Source organism: Jaculus jaculus, chromosome 17 (assembly GCF_020740685.1).
Source record: "Jaculus jaculus isolate mJacJac1 chromosome 17, mJacJac1.mat.Y.cur, whole genome shotgun sequence".
Lineage (NCBI taxonomy): Eukaryota > Metazoa > Chordata > Mammalia > Rodentia > Dipodidae > Jaculus > Jaculus jaculus.
In genome coordinates this window covers 2,781,681-2,801,121 of record NC_059118.1, presented here as the reverse complement: position 1 = coordinate 2,801,121, position 19,441 = coordinate 2,781,681, and the positions used below count along the sequence as shown (strand labels likewise).

Genomic DNA, 19,441 nt, shown 5'->3' with positions numbered 1-19,441 from the left:
CGTGTTTACACCCACAGGGCCAAGGCCACTCCCAGACCTGCAGGACCGAGGTCTTCACTAGACCCCTGAAACTCCTCCCAGAACAGCTGGTGCCTGGAGCATACCAGCAGGTGCTGCAGAGTTAGTGCCCCCTCCCAATGGGCCTTCCTTTTTTTTTGGTTTTCCAAGGTAGGGTCTCACTGTAGCTCAGGTTGACCTGGAATTCACTGTTCACTATGGAGTCTCAGGGTAGCCTCAGAATCCCCGCGATCCTCCTACCTCTGCCTCCCAAGTGCTGGGATTAAAGGCATGTGCCACCATTCCCAGCCTATTAGGCTTTCTTTATGTCTGTGACAATGTTCCAGCCACATCACCATGGAGAAATGGGCTCTGCCAGTCTATGGCCAAGCTGTGAGAGGATCCTCACCATTGGCTCAGCTGGTTCACCCATGCTGCCTAGGTGCGGCTATCCCAGGCTCTCTGTCCTCATGTGGACCGATGTGGCCCATGCACTGCTTCATGAGCACCTGCCCTCTGGAGCCCACATGGCACCTGGGCCAACCCACCTGACTTCCAGCAGGACCCTCACAATGGCGGAGCTACCTGTGAAGGCCAGTCTGTCGTCTTCCATTTTCTTTTTGAGGTGCTTGATCTCAAAATCCCTTTCCTTCAGCAGTTTATACAGTCGTCCCTTCTCGTCCACTGCCTCCCTGAGCTCTTCCCGGAGCTGCTGGATCTCATCTTCAAGCACCCTGCAAGGGGAAAGTGGGCTGGCTGCTCCTCCATGGATATGAGGGGTGGGGCCAGCTACTTGAGCCCTGTGAGTTGTAGCTGGCTCACTGCCAAGTCTGTGGAGCCAGGGTTGGGCACTAGATGGTGGTAAGAACTCGTTTGTACAAAATAGGAAAGCCACGCAGGGAAGAGATGAGCAGATTTGAAAGTGCTGCTCCCAGAACTGCAGGACTCTGCACACGCACCCCATAAGTGGAAGAAGAAAGCTACGTGACCCTGACTCATTTGAAGCACCCATCCAGGCATAAAAGCTAGCCACAAGCCACAAAAGCAAAACTCGAATCAAGTCAAACAGACCATTTTAAGCCAGGGATGGTCCCTGGTGGAATGTGAAACAGTGATCTATGAACTATCAATTAGCCAACCAGTTCTTTAGAGGCACAAACGGCTTTCATGAAAGGCTGCAAAATAAAATTCAAACAAATAAACTATCCTTTGAGGGGCTGGAGATCTATTTGACTTTAAATGCTCCTGAAATACACTTCTTATCAAATTATGTCCAAGCAGCATAGCTCAGTCAGCTGTAAGAGGCGTCAGCAACAACCGAGACAAATGCCAACTTCCAAGTACATATCAGTCCCGCTGGTTGCCTATGTTTCCAGCTGCTTCCTTAGCATGTTCCTCACCTTCCTGCAATGTTCCCAGAGATCACACTTGGCCTTACCTCTGCTCAAAGATGTGTTTCAGCTTTGGGTCCCCTGCATCAAAAAGGCTGAGGTCATGGGAGATCTCCACGAGCTCCTCCTGGTCGTTGGCTCCATCTTGGAGGCTCCGTTCCTTGTCCCTCTTTTTCTCCATCTGTCTCTGCAGCCGCCTGAACTGCAGCTCCTGCATCTTCTGGAACTGCAGCCGCAGAGTGTCCTGGGGGCCTTTATCTGCCGCCATCTTGCCCTGGGGGTCAGAGCAGGACCTGAGGCTGACTGTTCAGCAAGCAGTCAGCCCTGAGGTTTCCTGCCGTGTCTGGCATGTGTGTCCACGTAGACCCTCAGCTGCTCACCTCAAGTCACCTAAACCCTGAAGTTGGGTAGAGACTCCCTCCCCAGCCCTGAGCAGGCCTGAAGGACACATACTCACCAGCAGACTCATTGTTCAGGCACACCACCATGGCCCAAATAACCCCAGGTCTTCAGTGACTTTATGCACAGCACAGAGCAGATGCCAGAGCTCTAAGGATCGCTGGGCCACTGCCTATTCCAGAGGCTCCACTGGGCCAAGGATGACCCTTTTCATACCGGAATGGACATTGCAGTTTCTGTGCATTCTCTCAACCCTAACCTCCCTGGGAAAGTCATAATGATCACCGGCACATTATGCAGTGAGGAAACTGAGGCAGAGATGAGGAAACTTGTTGAAGACACATCTGGCTAAAAGTTAGAATTGCCTTGAGGTTGACCAACAAAGCAGTGTTGCTTTCTGGTGCATGTGTTGCCTCACTGAATAAACCCCATCTGCCCCTCAGGGTCACTCCTCCAATCTACAGTGAATGAACCTCCATCTGCTTCTCAGAGTCACTCCTCTAAAATGTACTAAATGAACCCCCATTTGCCCCTCAGGGTCACTCATTTGCCTCTCAGGGTCTGTGGTGGTTTGATTCAGGTGTCCCCATAAATTTAGGTGTTCTAAATGCTAGGTTCCCAGCTGACGGAGATTTGGGAATTAATGCCTTCTGGAGGCAGTGTATTATTGGGGGCAGGCTTATGGATATTACAGCCAGTTTCCCCATGCCAGTGTTTTGCAGACTCTCCTGTTGCTATTGTCCACCTTATGTTGGGCAGGGGGTGATGTCCACCCCCTGCTCATGCTATCGTTCTCCCTGCCACCATGGAGCTTCCCCCTCAAGCCTGTAAGCCAAAATAAACCTGTTTTTCCCACAAGCTGCTCTTAGTTGGGTGATTTCTACCAGCAATGAGAACCTGACTGCAACAGTAAAGTGGCACCAGGAGTGGGGTGCTGCTGGACACCTGACTGTGTGGCTTTGGCCTTTTGGAGCTGATTTTCAAGAGGAAAGTGGAAGGTTTTGAATGCCTTGAAGTGCTGTAAGTACAGCTTGATAGACTATTCTGGTCAGAGGTGAAAGACTTGGATGCAATAAGAACTATGGACTGTGAGGTTTGATTTATGAGGATGAGAAAGAGCTTTGCCTCAACTGGGCTAGCAGTTTGTGTGAAAAGCTTTCTGTTAATCCCATGTCCTGAGAAGTTGCACAGGGTTACTTTGCATATAAATGGACTGGTGTGAGCAGAGGCATATGCCACGGAAAGAAAAATATTTGGGCCTAAACTGCTGCCTGTTCACCTGCGAATTGTCCATTGAGATTGGGCTAGCTGACCTGCACTGGGCTACAGAAAGAATGTAGATTCTTTTGAATCACACTGAGTGCTCAAGGAATATCCTGTTCTTTAGTGTCTGCCTTATTCCCCTAGATTAACAAATTGGCACCCTACCTGGTATTGTGGAGTTTAAGAAATGCAGGAAAGACAGGGTCATTGAGTTTGCAACATGGTCTTCTGTTTAGGAAATGGCCATGGGCAGTGTGAAGCATGTTTGCTGGTTGCCTGAATGGAGACCACATGGGGCCATGAGGATGAGCCTTGGATTGCAGTGGAGACCCAGTGGAGATGCCAGGACCATGAGATGGCTGCTAAGGAAAGCTGCTGGCCTTGATGAAGCCTAGCTGGAGGGGCAGAATTGGAATACCAGAGACTTGTTGCTGGCTAGAATTAGCAGACTTGGAGATTTGTCACTGACCAGAGTTGTTGGACTTGAAGCTACAGAGTTTGATGTTTTCCCTGGTTGTTTTAAATCTTGTATTGACTGAATATTCTTTGTTAGGCCTAATGCCATCTTTTGCAGTGTGAATGTTTATTTATTCTGTGCCATTATTTTGAGTATTTTGAGGTTTTTTTTTTATTTTATTTTCGAGGTAGTCTCTCACTCTGGCCCAGGCTGACCTGGAATAAACTATGTAGTCTCAGGGTGGCCTTGAACTCACGAGGATCTACCTACCTCTGCCTCTCAAGTGCTGGAATTAAAGGCGTGAGTCACCATGCTTGGCTTGAGGGTTTTTTTTTGTTTTTTTTGTATTTTTGTTTTTTTTGGTATTATGGCTCAGTTAAAAGATCTTGGACTATGGGGATGCATGAACATCATTGGAATTGATAAAAACTATGGGGAATTTTAAGGCTGGATGAATGCATTGCATTCATATGCATATACCATATATGGTTATCCGTTTATTGGGGCCAGGGACAGAATGTGGTGGTTTGATTCAGGTGTACCCCATAAACATAGGTGCTCTGAATGCTAGGTTCCCAGCTGATGAAGATTTGGGAATTAATGCCTTCCGGAGGCAATGTATTATTGGGGGAAGGCTTATGGGTGTTACATCCAGTTTCCCCATGCAAGTGTTTGACACACTCTTTTGTTGCTGTTATCCAATTTATGTTGGCCAGTGAGTGATGTTTACCTTCTGCTCATGTTATTGTTCTCCCTGCCATCATGGAGCTTCCCCTCTCGAACCTATAAGCCAGAATAAACCTCTTTTTCCCACAAGCTGCTCTTGGTTGGGTGATTTCTACCAGCAATGTGAACCTGACTGCAACAGGGTCAATCCTCTAATTAGCACTGAATGAACCCCATCTGCTCTCAGGGTCACTCTTCTAATCTGTAGTGAATGAACCCCCATCTGTATTTTACGGGCACTCCTCTAATCTGTAGTGAATGAACCTCCATCTGTATCTTAGGGGCACTCCTCTAATCTGTAGTGAATGAACCCCCATCTGCATTTTAGGCGCACTCCTCTAATCTGTAGTGAATGAACCCCCATCTGTATCTTAGGCGCACTCCTCTAATCTGTAGTGAATGAACCCCATCTTCATCTTAAGGGCACTCCTCTGTGTTGAATGAACTCCCATCTACTTTCAGGGTCACTCATCTAATCTGTGTTGAATGAACCCCATCTTCTCTTAGGATCACTCCTCTAATCTTCTGGTTTTTTTTTGAGGTAGGGTCTCGCTCTAGTCAAAGCTGACCTGGAATTCACTATGTGGTCTCAGGGTGGCCTTGAACTCATGCCTACCTCTGCCTCCTGAGTGCTAGGGTTAAAGGCGTGCGCCACCACACCCGGCTAACTCCTCTAGTCTGTATTGAATGACCCCTCATCTGCCTCTTAGGGTCACTCCTCTAATCTGTATTGAATGAACCCCATCTACTCTCAGCCCTCTAATCTGTATTGAATGAACCCCATCTGCTCTCAGAGTCACTCCTCTAATCTGTATATACCGTGACAGGGTGGCTGACTCCAGGGCTTTTGTTCTAAAGTCCTCCACATTTCCACCCCAGCCCCCTTGGTCTTGTCTTTGTCCTTCTAGTCCATCCTCTGCAGGAGCATTTGGGACCTTCCTGCAGCCACACCTGAGAGGGTCCTGCCCCTGAGACCCTGCTGGACTCACATGTCTCCTGCTGCTGAAGGCTGTATCCATCCAACAAACATGTTTGTTGAACTCTTTTTTTTTTTTTTGCCTCTCTCTGTGTATATGTGTGTGAAGCAGCATATGTGGTGTATGTCCATGTGTATGCTCCTGCAAGCAACCCCACACCTTCACACGTGCTGGTTGGGTCTCAGGTCTCAGCACTGGGTGTCTTCCACCTGTTCTTATTTGAGCTGGAGTCTCCCACTGAGACCAGAGCTTGCTGTTTTTCGGGAGCCCAGGCAATTCCATGATCTGGTCTCTTTAGTGAGACTAGAGTCACAGGCATGAGTGGCGACATCTGGCTATTTATGTGGGTCCTGGAGACTTGAACATGGCCTCATGACTGCACTTAACTGCACAGTCCTCTCCAGCTCTGGTTCAGCCCTTACAAACCCTATGTTAGACTCAAATTGTTTCTCAGATTCAAAGATCTGTACATTTCAATGACAACCGTATTTTTGGCTTCGTCTAGGAAGCCTTACAGATCTGATGATGTTGGCCACAGTTCCCATGGATAAAAGCTGCTGGGCAGAGGCACATCCCTCTCAGATGCCACAGCTGGTAGGTCAGTGTTCCATGATCACTGAACACAAACGTTCTTTCTCTACACCTGCTGGCTTTGTACACATCCATTTCCCATCAGTGCCTGCAGATGCTTCTATCTGCCTGCGCTACCATCCTCAGCCCAGTGGAGCCTCTGGAAGAGACAGCTGCCCAGTGGCCCCCGAGAGCTCTGGCATCTGCTCTTTGCTGTGCAAAAAATCACTGGAGACCTGGAGTTCATTTTGTTTTTGCTGGCATTAGGGCATCTGTCTGTTTTTTTTAATATTTATTTATTTATTTATGTGAGGGGGGGGGGGGCACACCAGGGCCTCTAGCTACTAGAAAGGAATTCCAGACACAAGCAGAACCTTGTGGTTTTTGTTTTTTTATGTGGGAATCAAACCTGGATCCTTAGGCTTTGCATACAAGTGCCTTAACTGCTAAGCCATTTCTCCAGCCCCCACCTGTCTGTTTTTAAAGCTTCCTGTAAGTCTCTGTTGATGGAAATGGAATGGTGGCTGTAATTTCAGAGGCTAAATGGGAAAAGATGCTGCCAGGGAAGGGAGAGGTCGTGGTCATGCCTCTGCATCTGCTCTTGCCTTCACCCACAGTTGATTCTCAACACATTAGCCAGGGTGATCCTGCTAATACCCCTGTAAGACCATTATACCTCAGTGCAAAAGCAGGGTCCAGTATAATCTGCATTCCTTCCACAGCACATCATTATCCCAGGCTGGCCTCGAACTCCTGATCCTCCTTCCTCTGCCTTTTCAGCAATATCCTACTGGCGTGCACCACCACATCCGGCACAGCACATCATTATCAAGAGTTCCCTCTGCATTTTTTCTCCCAGGAATTCACATGGCTCCTTCCTTGCCCATGGACAACAGACTATTCAAAGGTCATCTTCTCAGGGATACTTTCCCTGACCACCCCATTAAATGCTCCTATCATGTTCCCCTGCATAGTAGTTACTTTTCCTTGTTGTTTTATTTTAGCTCATATTTGAGGGGGGTACAGTCCATCATGGTGGAGAAAGCATGATGGTGGGGACATGAAGTGGCTGGTCACATCGTGCCACTATTAAGAGGCAGAGAGTGTCACTCCCAGATCCTTAACTCAGACTTTAAGGCCTCTAAACTTAAAAGATTAAGAGAGGGCTGGAGAGATGGCTTAGCGGTTAAGCGCTCGCCTGTGAGGCCTAAGGACCCCCGTTTGAGGCTCGGTTCCCCAGGTCCCACGTTAGCCAGATGCACAAGGGGGCGCACGCATCTGGAGTTTGTTTGCAGTGGCTGGAAGCCCTGGCGCGCCCATTCTCTCTCTCTCCCTCTGTCTCTCTCCCTCTGTCTGTCGCTCTCAAATAAATAAATAAATAAATAATGAACAAAAAATATTTTAAAAAAAGATTAAGAGAAATGATAAGATCTTGCTGGGTGTGTTGTCTTATATCTCTAATCCCAGCACTTGTTATTTTCGAAGGCATGTAAGCTATCACGATGGGAGTAAGGGCAGAAATCTTCACATTTGGGCTTAAAATGGCTAGTGGCAGTCCTTATATGCTGTGATGTAAGGCACGTGCAAGGGCTGGGAGGAAGGTCTGGAGAAACCCGAGCTTGGAAGCTGGCCTTGTAGGCTGAGCACAGGTGTCTTGTCTTGGACCTCTCTTGCTCCAGGAGGCACGCATTCTGTGCTAAATGTCCCCTTTGGACTGGGGATAGAAGCAGAAAAGGTGGGTTAGGACTCCTGTAGGATGGAGATTAAAAACAAACACCCCAATTTCTTCTTCTAAATTCAGCTGGAGGGATGTCCCCTCCAACAAGAAGATGCGGGATAGGAGGGGCATAACCTGACTCTAGATTCTTCTATTTCTTTCCTTCTTTTCGTTTCAGATGGGACAATTGGCTTCCAAGATACTGCAAAAGTCTCCTCTAGACTGTCTCCTTGTCAACTGGGCTGATTTAGGTCCACTAAGTTTCAGAAAAAAAAGCTTTAATCTTTTATTGCCAAAAGGTATGGCCCAAATGCCCCATAGGAAAGGGAGAGAAATGGCCACCACAGGGCAGTTTTAAGTTCATTACAATATTCCAACTTGATTGTTTTTGTAGGAAAAAGGGGCAAATGGACAGAGGTGTCATACATACAATTATTCTCTCACTTCTGTGACCATCCTGAGTGGGCCATGACCACTAGCTGGACCTAGTCACCTCAGCTGCTGTTGGTGGCCCAAGTGCCCCTGCCCCTGCAGTACTAGAGTGGATTCGCAGAGCTGAAATGCAGCTCTGAACTATGCCTTACTACCAACTACGACACAGGGAGAACAGGAGTCGCCCATTGCTTTTCTCCAGAGCTTCAGGAGACAATTAGAAACATACTAATGTCACTCCAAATACCGTGGAGGAGGTAATTCTTAAAGATAAATTTTCAACTCAGTTAAAACCTGATATTTGTAAAAAATTACAAAAATTGAAGCCGGGCGTGATTTTGATCCCAGCACTCAGGGGGCAGAGGTATGAGGACTGCCATGAGTTCAAGGCCACCCTGAGACTACATAGTAAATTCCAGGTCAGCCTAGGCTCGAGTGAGACCCTGCCTCGAAAAAAAAATATTGGTAGCTGAACCAGATAAGAGCTTAGATCAGTTGCTTTAGGCTGCAACTTCTGTTTATTACAATTTGGGAAGCGAAGGGGGAAAGAAGACAAGCAGAGAAAGAAAAAAGGGGGATGGAAAGTGCAGAAAGGGAACTTGAAAAAGGGAAAAATAAAGAGAACTGTCCCCAGGAGCTCACTGCAGTAATGAAGGTGGCTCAGAGAAAGTCCCCTTCAAAAGGCACAGTAGGGCCTGCTTTCTCTGTGGACAGATTGGACAGTTTTGGAAGCACTGTCGCAAGAGAGGCTCTGCCAGGTCCCCACAGGGACACTGTCCTAAATGCCAAGAGAACCACTGGAAAAGCCAATGCCCTCTGAGTCAAAGAGACTTGAGGTTGTTGCCCTCAACAGATTGCTGACGGGCCCCAGGGCTTCTCGTACAGGCTCCTGTAATTCCAGTCCACCTTGAGGAGCCCTGGGGTAACTATACAGGTGGCACAATATACTATAACCCTCCTCACTGACTCAGGTGCTCACTTTTCAGTGCTTGATTTCTGCCCTGGGGCTAGGTCTAACCAGACAGCTGCCTTTAAGGGCATCTCAGGCCAGGTTCAGAAAAGGTTACTTACAGAGCCTTTGCTTTGTTCTTGGGGAGGCTATCTTTTCTCCCATTCCTTCCTTATAGTCCCAGAGACACCAGCCCCTTTGCCAGGCAGAGATATCCTTTCTCAATGTCAGGTAAAAATGATTGTACCTCCAGGGAACAGCCCATGTCTTCCTTGATAGAGGAAAATGTAGATACATCAGTTTGGACAGATAGTGAAACTATAGGTTGAGCTGTCATTGCCACTCCTGTCCAAATACATCTCAGGGGACCCACTTACTTTCCTCACCGAAAACAGTATCCATTGAAGCCAGAAACAATTGAGGGACTTAAACCCATAACTGTAGCTTTACAAAAAACAGAGACTCCTAAAAAATGTTCTAGTCCATATAATCCTACTATTCTTGGGGTACAAAAGGGCCCTAATCAATGGAGGCCAGTGCAGGACCTCTGCTTAATGAATGACACAGTGGATGCCCCTCATCCTGTGGCACCCAATCCCTGTAGGCTCTTAGCCCAGATTCCTCTGGAACTACTCGTTATTCAGTCTTGGACCTAAATGATGCTTTATCCTGCATCCCTCCACACCCAGATGGCCAGCCTCTATTTGCCTTTGAAGATCCAACTCGTGGAACAGGACAAGTTACTTGGACTCTACATGCGTACTGGGGAACCAAAAGACTGTCAGGCTTTGCAGGCAAGTGACTTGAAGTGCTGAGCCATCTCTAGCCCTATCTCCTTTTTATTGATTATGGGCTCCCAGCCCATGAGGATGATGGCACCATATTCAGAGTGGTTCTTCCCTAAGTTAAACTCCCCTGGGAGTCCCCCCCCCCCACAGGAGCCCCCAGGGCTGTGTCTCCCATCTGATTCTAAGTCCAGTCAAGCAGACAGTGACCATTAATCATCACACCTGTGTCTGCTCTGTAACCTGTCTCAACTACCCAGGCATACTTTCCTTCATCATGTGTTTCACCGTCTGACATAGAGCATATTGTCTGTGTGGTTCTCCTAGTAGGATGTCAGCTACTGGAGGATGCACATTTTGTTTTTTCATTCATTCTGTTTTTTTGAGATGTGGTCTTGCTATGTAGTCCTGGCTAGCAGAGCACTTGCTATGTAGACCAGGCTGGCCTCAAACTCATGCCAGTCTTGCCTGAGCCTCCCAGGTGCTGACATGCATCAGTATGCCTGGCAGGGCTCACATTTTTATCAACTTTTTTCCTGGCTGTATTATAATACCTGTAGCAGTACTTCGCATACTGTGGGCACTCAATATATACAGAACTAGTTTATGGTTGGCCTTTTTGAGACATCATATTTAGTAACCAACTACTACTACCTAGAAACAGGCTAAATGTAAGTGATTGTAACAAGTGCTTAGATAACCATAATTTCTTAAAATAATTTTTCAAAATACATCATGTACATGTATGAAAATTATCAATAAACAGTTTAAAAGGGATGGGGGCTGGAGAGATGGCTTAGCAGTTAAGGCCCTTGCCTGTGAAGCCAGAGGATCCATGTTTGACTATCTAGGTCCCACATAAGCCAGATGCACAAGGTGATGCAAGGTCGCATATGTGCACAAAGTGGTATATGCGTCTGGAGTTCAATTACAGTGGCTGGAGGTCCTGGTGTACCAATTCTCTTTCTCTCTCTTTTGCTCTCACATTAAAAAAAAAAAAAAAAAAGGCCAATCTGTTTGGCTTGGCTCAAAAAAAAAAAAAAAAGTTTATCTGGGTGTGGTAGCATATGCTTTTAATCCCAGCACTTGGGCAGCCAAGATAGGAGGATTACCATGAGTTCAAGGCCAGCCTGAGACCACACAATGAATTCCAGGTCAGCCTGGACTAGAGACCCTACCTTGAAAAGAAAAAGAAGGTTTAAAAAAATTTTTTTTGAGGTAGGGTCTCACTGTAGCCCAGGCTGACCTGGAATTCACTGTGGTCTCAGGCTGGCCTTGAACTCATGGTAATCCTCCTACCTTGGCCACCCAAGTGCTGGGATTAAAGGCGTGTGCCAGCACACATGGTGAAAAAAAATTTTTTTTTGAGACAGGATCTTTTTATACATTCCATGTTAGCCTTTGACTCACTATGTGGCTAAGGTTGGCCTCAAACTCCTGATTCCCTGAAGAACTGGGATTGCAGGCAGGTAGGATGTCATCTGGGAAAACATCCTTGCACCAGTGCCTTCCGCGTGTGATATGGGATGCATCCACACTTGGTACTTAGTACTAGTCGATGGTGCAGAGAGGTTGAGAAGCTGAGCTGAGCTGAACTCCTAGTCTTCATCTTACATGTTAAAACTTAGAAGTTGCCTGGAGAGATGGCTTAGAAGTTAAGGCATTTACCTGCAAAGCCAAAGGATCCTGGTTCGACTCTCCAGGACCCATGAAAGCCAGATGCACAAGGGAGAACATGCGTAGGGAGTTCGTTTGCAGTGGCTGGAGGCCCTGGCACGCCCATTCTCTCTCTCTTTCTCTACCTCTTTCTCTCTTAAATAAATAAGTAAATAAATAAATAAATAAAATATCTTTATAAAAAAAAACTTAGAAGTTGATGCTTCCATCCTCACTACAAGAAATAAAGCCAGGCAAACTGAAAATCAATCTTACTTAGGCCTACTGGAGGATTGAAAACTAGAGAGACATGAAAACTGAGAATCACAGATCACAGGGAGTCAGAGACCACACTAGATACAACACCATTTGGTTTACCTTAAACTGCAAGAGGCTCCCTGGAGACTAACTTGAGCCACTAAAGCTGGAATGGCTCCAGTCTCAGGAGACCTAAAACCTTCACCCTTCAAGGTTTTTCCCTCTAAGAGCTTTACCATGTCCTTACTATAAAGATCAAAGAAATCTCACTGTCCCTTTGGCAGGGGGAAAGGGAAAAGTAACCACTCTGAATTGCTCTCTGTTCTCCTAAATAAGTTGTGATTTCAAGGGAAACAATTTTGCCAGAGCCCAGCTGACTGGGGTTCATCAATGCCTCACTGGTTTGGGGAAGGGAACTCAGGCTCACTGAAAGGCAGGGATCGTCCTTAGAACTGCAGACTACCTCCCTGCCCTCCTCTCCTCACCCTCACATCCTTAGGACTCCCGTGTAAGGGAGTGTAAAGAACCACAGACTCTTGATGCTATTCAAGAAGTTTCTATCCACGAAAACCCAGAGAGGGGAGGCAAAAACAGAGACTCTAAAGAAATCTTAGACCCTGCCACCAAAGTGACAGGAAACAGTAAATACTGCCTAACCCTTGTCTGGATAAACAGAGGATCACACCATCAAGGCCTTTCTACCTCAGTTCCTTTTTTTTTTTTTTTTTTTTTTGGTTTTTCGAAGTAGGGTCTCACTCTAGTTCAGGCTGACCTGTGGCCTGGAATGAATGGGGATCCTCCCACCTCTGCCTCCTGAGTGCTTTGATGAAAGGCATGCACCACCCCGCCCGGCCTTCAGTTCCTTTTAACTGACATATCATGTCTGGACTTCAGAAAAGAATTCATGATGCCAGCTGAGTGGCAAAGCAACCAAACCCAACAACGTGAAAAGACAAAGCACCAGGAAGATTCTGGAGTGATCAGGCAGGAATATAAAAAAACCTTGATGGACATGCTAAATGCTACCGGAAAAGTGTTGGAAACAGATGGGTAATACAAGCAGAGAGACTGAAACTACAAGAGCAAGCCAAAGGGAAATGCTAGAAGTCAAATGCACCTCAACAAAAATTAAGGGCCCTGTGGTGCAGCACAGGGAGAACAGAATCAATGAGCTGGACCAGGTGTTAAAAGAAACTTCCTCCAAATAAAGAATTTTCAAACTTGAAAAAAAAAAAAAAACTTCCTGAGCACACACATGATGAGCTACACAGAAAGAGAAAAGTCCTGGGCGGGGACCAGCTCAGTGAATAAAGTATCTGCAGCACAAGTGTGAGGACCTAGTGGGGATCACCAGCACCCACGTAAAAGGGCGTGGTGGCCCACCTGTGAGCCCAGCGCTCGGGACGCAGAGACACAGGTTCCCCAGCACAAGTTGGGTGGCTAGACTAGCCACATCATGTGTTCTCAGTCTCTGAGAGACCTGGCCTCAGTAAATAAGGTGTAGAGTAATTGAGGAACACACCTGACATCAAGCTCTGACCTCTCTGCACCCACACACATGCACCCCCACATGTCCTCCACACATGCAACAACAATGAAAGTGCTGAATTAATAACTAAGGTTCAGAACTGGAGAGATGACTCAGTGGTTGGAGGCACTTGCTTACAAAGCTTGATGGTCTGGGTTCAATTCCTAGGTACCCACATAATGCCCGATGCCCAAAGTGGTGCATGTGTCTGGAGTTCCGCAGCAGAAAGGCCCTGGTATGCCCACACACACTCACTATCTCTGTCTCAAATAATATTAAAAAAAATACAAGCTTCTATCATAGAAACCCAGAAAAATAAGAACCGATTACATCCAAAAGAAGCAGAAAAAATTAACAACAAAAATCAGATCAGGAGATGGGGAGATGGCTTAGCAGTTAAAGGTACTTGCTTGCAAAGCCTGTCATCCTGAGTTCAACTCCCAAGTGCCCATAGAAAGCCAGACACACACAAAAAAGTGGCATATGCATCTGGAGTTTGTCTGCAGTAACAGGAGGCCTTGGCACACCCATGCACACACAGAGCAAATAAATAAAAATATTCTAACATATCAGACCAGGAATTAATGAAGTTGAAGATAATAAAGAATGTCAACAAAACCAAAAGTGGCTCTTGACAAGATCAATAAAATTGATAAGCCCTTAGCGAGGCTAGTCAAGGAAGCAAAAATTACTAGTACAAGAATTGAAAGATGGACCATCACTAATTCCCCATGTGTAGTAGGCTGAACAAGAAGCTCTGGAAATTACAATAACAGTAAAACCAACCCGATGTCCACAGATTTGATGCCCTGGAAGAAATGAATCAATTCCTTGAAAAACAAAATTGATGAAAGGAAACACAAGTCAAATCTAAACATAAGCTTGTGTCTACAAAATAAATGGAACTAACAATTAATGACCTTTCAAAACAGAATACATCAGGCCTAGACAGTCTCACTGGCAAATTACACCAAACATTCCACTAAATGCTTTCTTACATATCAGCAACATCAAACTGGGAAAATAAAATTTAAAAATACACCACCATTCTATACTTACACTAGAACCCTTGAAATAGGCATACATTCACAAAATGCATTCCAGATTTCTATGTGGGAAACTGAAGTTCTGAGGAAAGAACTCAAATAACTAAACACATCCTCATACCTATGGGTAGGAAGAGTCCATACTGGTCAAATGTCAGTTCTTCCCAAGTGGGGGCTGAAGAGATGGCTTAGTGGTTAAGGCATTTACCTATGAAGCCTAAGGACTCAGGTTTGATTCCCCAGTACCCAAGTAAGCCAGATGCACAAGGTGGCGCATGTGTCTAGAGTTTGTGTACAGTGGCTGAAGGCCCTGGTGAACTCATTGTCTCCCTCCCCCCTCTTTCTACCTCTCAAATAAAAAAGAAAAAAAAAACCCTCAGCAAGTGATTTTGTGGATGTTGACAAATGGATTGTTAACATGTATATGGAGACAGAGGAATCCCACAAGAGCCAATATAATATTCAAGAAGAATGTTACCAGGCTTGGAGACTTCCTCCAAGGTGTATAATCAAGACAGGGATGTGTTGGTGAAGGAATGGACACTGTGTCTATGAAACCAACCAGAGTCCAGAAACAGCCACATAACAAGTCACTGGCCTTGAAGAAAGGAAAGAGGAAGGTAACCAAGAATAGATCTTGTTTTCTACGGTGTGAGAACAAAGGGACATCCACATGCAAAAAATTGAATCTAGGGCTAGGGAGATTGCTCAGTGGTTAAAGGTGCTTGCTTGCAAAGCCTGATGGCCTGGGTTCAATTCCCTAGGACCCATGTAAAACCAGGTGCACAAAGAGGTGCACACATCTTGAGTTGTTTGCAGTGGCTGGAGGCCCTGGAGCACCCATACCCTCTCTTCCTCTCAGTCTATCGTATACAAACAAACAATTTTTTTAAAATGCACCTAGAAGCAGATCACACACCTGTCACAACATTAACTCAAAATGAGTTATGCGCCTAAATGTAAACTGAAAACTCAAAAGTTCTAGAAGATAATACAGGAGAAAATCTAGGTGACCTTGGGTTTGGTCATGCAGATATAACACTAAAAGCACGATTCTTGAAAAAAAATGTGGTAAGTTGTGCTTCATTTATACTAAAATCTTCTGTTGTGCAAAGACACTGCTAGGAGAATGCAGAGAAACCACAGACTGAAGAAAACATATAACACATATATATCTAAAAAGAGACCAAATCCAAAATATGCAATGAACTCTTAAGATAAAATAAGAAAACAATAAATTTTGTTTAAAAATGTGTAATGGTTAAGCTGTTTGCCTACAAAACCTAAGGACCCAGATTGAATTTCCCAGTACCCACGTAAAGCCAAGTGCACAAGATGGCACATGTGTCTGGATTTTCTTTGAAGTGGTTAGAGGCCCTGGCTTGGGTATTCTCTCAAAAACAAATAAGTAAATAAAATGAAATGATTGTTTAAAAAGTGGTAATGGCCAGGCATGGTGCCACACATCTTCAGTCCCAGTACTGAGGAGGCAGAGATAGGATTGCCCTGGCTGGCTCTGGAACCACAGCTAGAAGGATGCCACCAGGTTGCTGTTCCTCCACAAGGTGACACTGCTGAGTGACAGTTCTCAGAAGAGAATGCTGCAAGGAGGCCCTGAGTTCGAGTCCTAGCCAGGTCACCTACCACATGACTCCAGGCAGGCAGCCCATCCCATGACATCATTAATCTTTTCACTGGTGGAAACAGGTGTATTGCCGGGGGCGGGGGGGGGGGGCATGGTGCTGCAGGGTCACCCACTGATCCTCCCACCTGGTCCTCCTCAGGGTGGCTGCAGGCTCGTCCTCCAGTCTTCCCTCCAGATTCTTCCCAGTGTGTTGCAGGCTCATTTTCCTGCCCAATCCTTCCCAACACACCTGCAGGCTCATCCTGTCCTCCCCGCAGTCCTCCCCAGTGCACCTGCAAGCTCGTCCTCCTGTCCTCCCCCAGTCCTCAATGCACCTGCAGGTTTGTCCACCGATCCTCCCCCTCAACCCTCCCCAGGGCACCTGCAGGCTCGTCCTCCCGCCCTCTCCCTTAGTCCTCCCGTCCTGGCCGCAGGTTCGTCTGTTCATCCTCCCAGGTACTTACAACTGCCTCTACGCCTAGCTTCTAGGACCGCCGCAGCTGTCACCACTTCCGGACGCCTGCACGCGCTGTCCCGGCAACCGTCACCCGGGAAACCAGCATCATCGCGCGAATGACGTGCTTCTACGGCGGCCGAGAGAGGCCTGAAAGTTGTCAGCGAGACTGCTGCGCCCTGGGCCCGGGCGGAAAGGTGGACGCCAGAGCTGGAGGCACTTTCAGGGTGCCTGAGTAGGTTTTATTTCGGAGTTTGAGTCCTCGGGACCCGGTCTAGTAATGTAGCCCAGGCTGGCACAGCGGGGTTCAGAAAGCTCAGGCCTGCGCCCCGAGAAGCGCGCTCGGCCAAGGGCAGGAGTAAAGTTAACGTGAAGATGTAAGAGGGAAGGGAAAAAGAAACAGGACGTGAAATGGTAATACTAAATAAAGCTTTTATTTCTCCCAAACGAAACGTAAAGCAAGCCTGAAATTATAAAACAAAAAACAAAAAAACAAAATAAAACCCAAAGGAGAGAGGGAATGGACACACCGGATGTCTCTAGTTGCTGAAAACGAACTCCATCCAGATGCATGCGCCACGTTGTTGGCTTTACATGGGCACTAGGGAATTGACTCGGGTATTTAGGCTTTGCAGGCAAATGCCTTAACCGTGGAACGGTCTCTATTGCCCCCCCCCCCCCCCCGGTCATATTTTGATCCTAGCACTCTGAAGAAGGAGGATTACAATGAGTTCAAGGCCAGCCTGGGCAATAGTAAGACCCTGTTTCAGAAACCCAAAAAGAGGCTCGAGAGAGGGCCTTCTGCCACTGCAAAGGAATTCTAAATGCATGCCTCACTTTGCATCTGGCTTTACGTGAGTACTGGGAAATTGAACCTGGGCTGTCAGGCTTTGCGAACAAGCACCTTTAACCACCGAGCTATCTCGCCAGCCCCACACCACAATAGTTTTTAAAAAATACAAGCTTATTTGTGTGCGTCTTTATTTTCTAATTCCTAAAATAGATTCCTCTTACAGTTCCTTGTGCTTCTACAGTGGAACCCATACTTACTATCTTTTTGACAGTAACAGACTCATATTGCAGCGTTCCCTGCACTGTGATTATGTCGTTTCCAGTACACATAAGCACGAGCAGTGATTCGACTAAGAGAAACAAAGGCAAGTGAGAACACCTGGGTGTTAGCGCTGACGAAGTCAGACCACAGATCTCTTACTTCTTAATGTAGCAATCGTACTCGTGTGACGACAGCCGGGCAGGTTGTGGAAGTGCTTTGTAGCCTGTCAACTGCTTTTCAGTTACTTTAGCAGTATTCTCTATCCTAACTAATGCACATTAACCATTTTGCTTCTTAATGGAAGTAAGCTTTGCTGCAAATTAAAGCCAAGGACCTGTTTCGCTCCCTTCCAGGGCTCTTCATTTATCACTCAGCTTTTTAGTTCCAAAATGAGTCTACTCATGTTTTCTCTTGGGGGTAGACTTCCATGAGTCATGGTATTGACTGACATGTAAACAGGACTAATATCCAAAACCTGTCCCTTCCCAGAATCTATCACTCAGGCACAAAGCCAAGAGTCATTGCAAAGGTATTGTGGCCTGGATTCAGGGTCAACAGAAGCAAACAGTTTTGAGATATTTTTGGCCCAGGGATAAGTCTTATTGAATCATTGCATTCTATAATTTGGAGCCCTAAATGGATACAAGAGGCTTACTGCCTCTTGGCCCAAGGGCCTTTTTTGATGGAACTTGTTTCTTTAACTTGTGATGGACTTGGGCTTTGTTGGTCACTAGTGTCTCAAAGCCTGGAATTTCCCCAACCAGGAACATTTTGTATTTTAGCCCCACATTGCTTTGACCAGTCAGGGCTGATTTTACCCATGGAGTTTGCTTGTCTGAGATACATTTGTATGTGGTGATCTCAGTCATATGTTGACTTTATCAGGAAACTCAGTGTTCTGCCAATATGCAATGATCCTTTGTTCTAAGCAGTCTGTCCAAAGGATGAGGTCTCCCCCTGCTCTCCTTCTAGCCTCCAGCACAGTGGAGTGGGAGTAATTTTGATTTTCCTCCCAGATTTCTTAATTCCATTATTGGTTTATATTCATGGTCTTTAAAAAAATGTTTTCATCTATTATCATCTTTTGTAGTGGTGGCAACTGAATCCAGGGTCTCACATGTGCTAGGCAAATGCTATACCACTGAGCCACATACCCAGCCACACATATGAGGGCCTTTCAGACACAGGGCTGAATACCACTTGATTCCAGTAACTAAACAGTTTCTTCTGTTGCCTGGGTCTCCAATGCATTATGCACCGACTAGCATTTAACTTACCACATCCACAGTAAAGGCCATTTGCATGTGAGGGTCCTTTCAGCTTCCTTTTAAAAAAGACTTTATTTATTTGAGAGAAAGAGGCAGATAAATGGGTACGCCAGGGCTTCCAGCCACTGCAAACGAACTCCAGACACATGTGTCACCTTGTGCATCTGGCTTATATGTCCTGGAGAAGTGAACCTGGGTCCTTTGGCTTTGCAGGCAAGTGCCTTAACAGCTAAGCCATCTCTCCAGCCCCAGCTTCCTTTGCATAAAGGCTGAAACAAATATTGACTAGTTAAAGATGAGGTAAGATTATCACTTTTGAAATGTTTTGTTATTTGTATACAGGGGTGACTGGGTGACCCAGAGCCTTTGCCACTGCAAATGAACTCCAGATTCATGCATTATTTTGTGCATCTGGCTTTATATTGGTACTGGAGAATTCTGGGGGGATTGGATGCAGGTTGGCAGGCATTGCTATAAAGTGCCTTTAACTGCCAAGCCATCTCCCTAGCCTGAGGTGAGATTAAGGACCATAGTAGGAGGTGTGATGGCAAACTTGTAGTCACGCAGGTACTCTGCACACAGGAGCTTAATTACAAAAAGCCTGGAGTACCACAGGCCCTGTTCCTGGGGGACCAAGTGCAACTGGCCTCCACTCTGGGCTCACTTATCATTACCGAATTTAGGGATAACTTTCCTTTCATCTTGCTGAAGCAATTGCTTTGTCTTATTTCAGGGGAAGGGAGCTCTGTAGATGAAACTAGGTGGCACGTGTAGTTCTGGTTCTTCAATGAGCTTGTACCAGGCAAATCATTCACTGGGCACATGCCATACTGTCAAGGCTGGCATACATTCTCTCTCAAACTGGGCCAAGCATATAATCACTGGTACCA

At 46.3% G+C, this 19,441-nt stretch overlaps 1 protein-coding gene across 2 annotated transcripts in view; it reads right to left on the bottom strand.

Moving 5' to 3' along the window:
- Ccdc13 (coiled-coil domain containing 13) overlaps positions 1–16,309 on the bottom strand; it is a 50,749-nt gene extending 34,440 nt beyond the window's left edge. For both annotated transcript variants that reach the window (XM_004662012.2, XM_045137083.1), the window contains exons 1-3: positions 16,240–16,309; positions 1,436–1,662; positions 583–731 (exon numbers count right to left, since the gene is read on the bottom strand). In XM_004662012.2, the coding sequence (XP_004662069.2) occupies positions 583–731; positions 1,436–1,656 (370 nt within the window). In that variant the 5' untranslated portion in view covers positions 1,657–1,662; positions 16,240–16,309. The remainder of the gene's footprint in view (positions 1–582; positions 732–1,435; positions 1,663–16,239) is intronic.
- Positions 16,310–19,441: the final 3,132 nt, after the last annotated feature.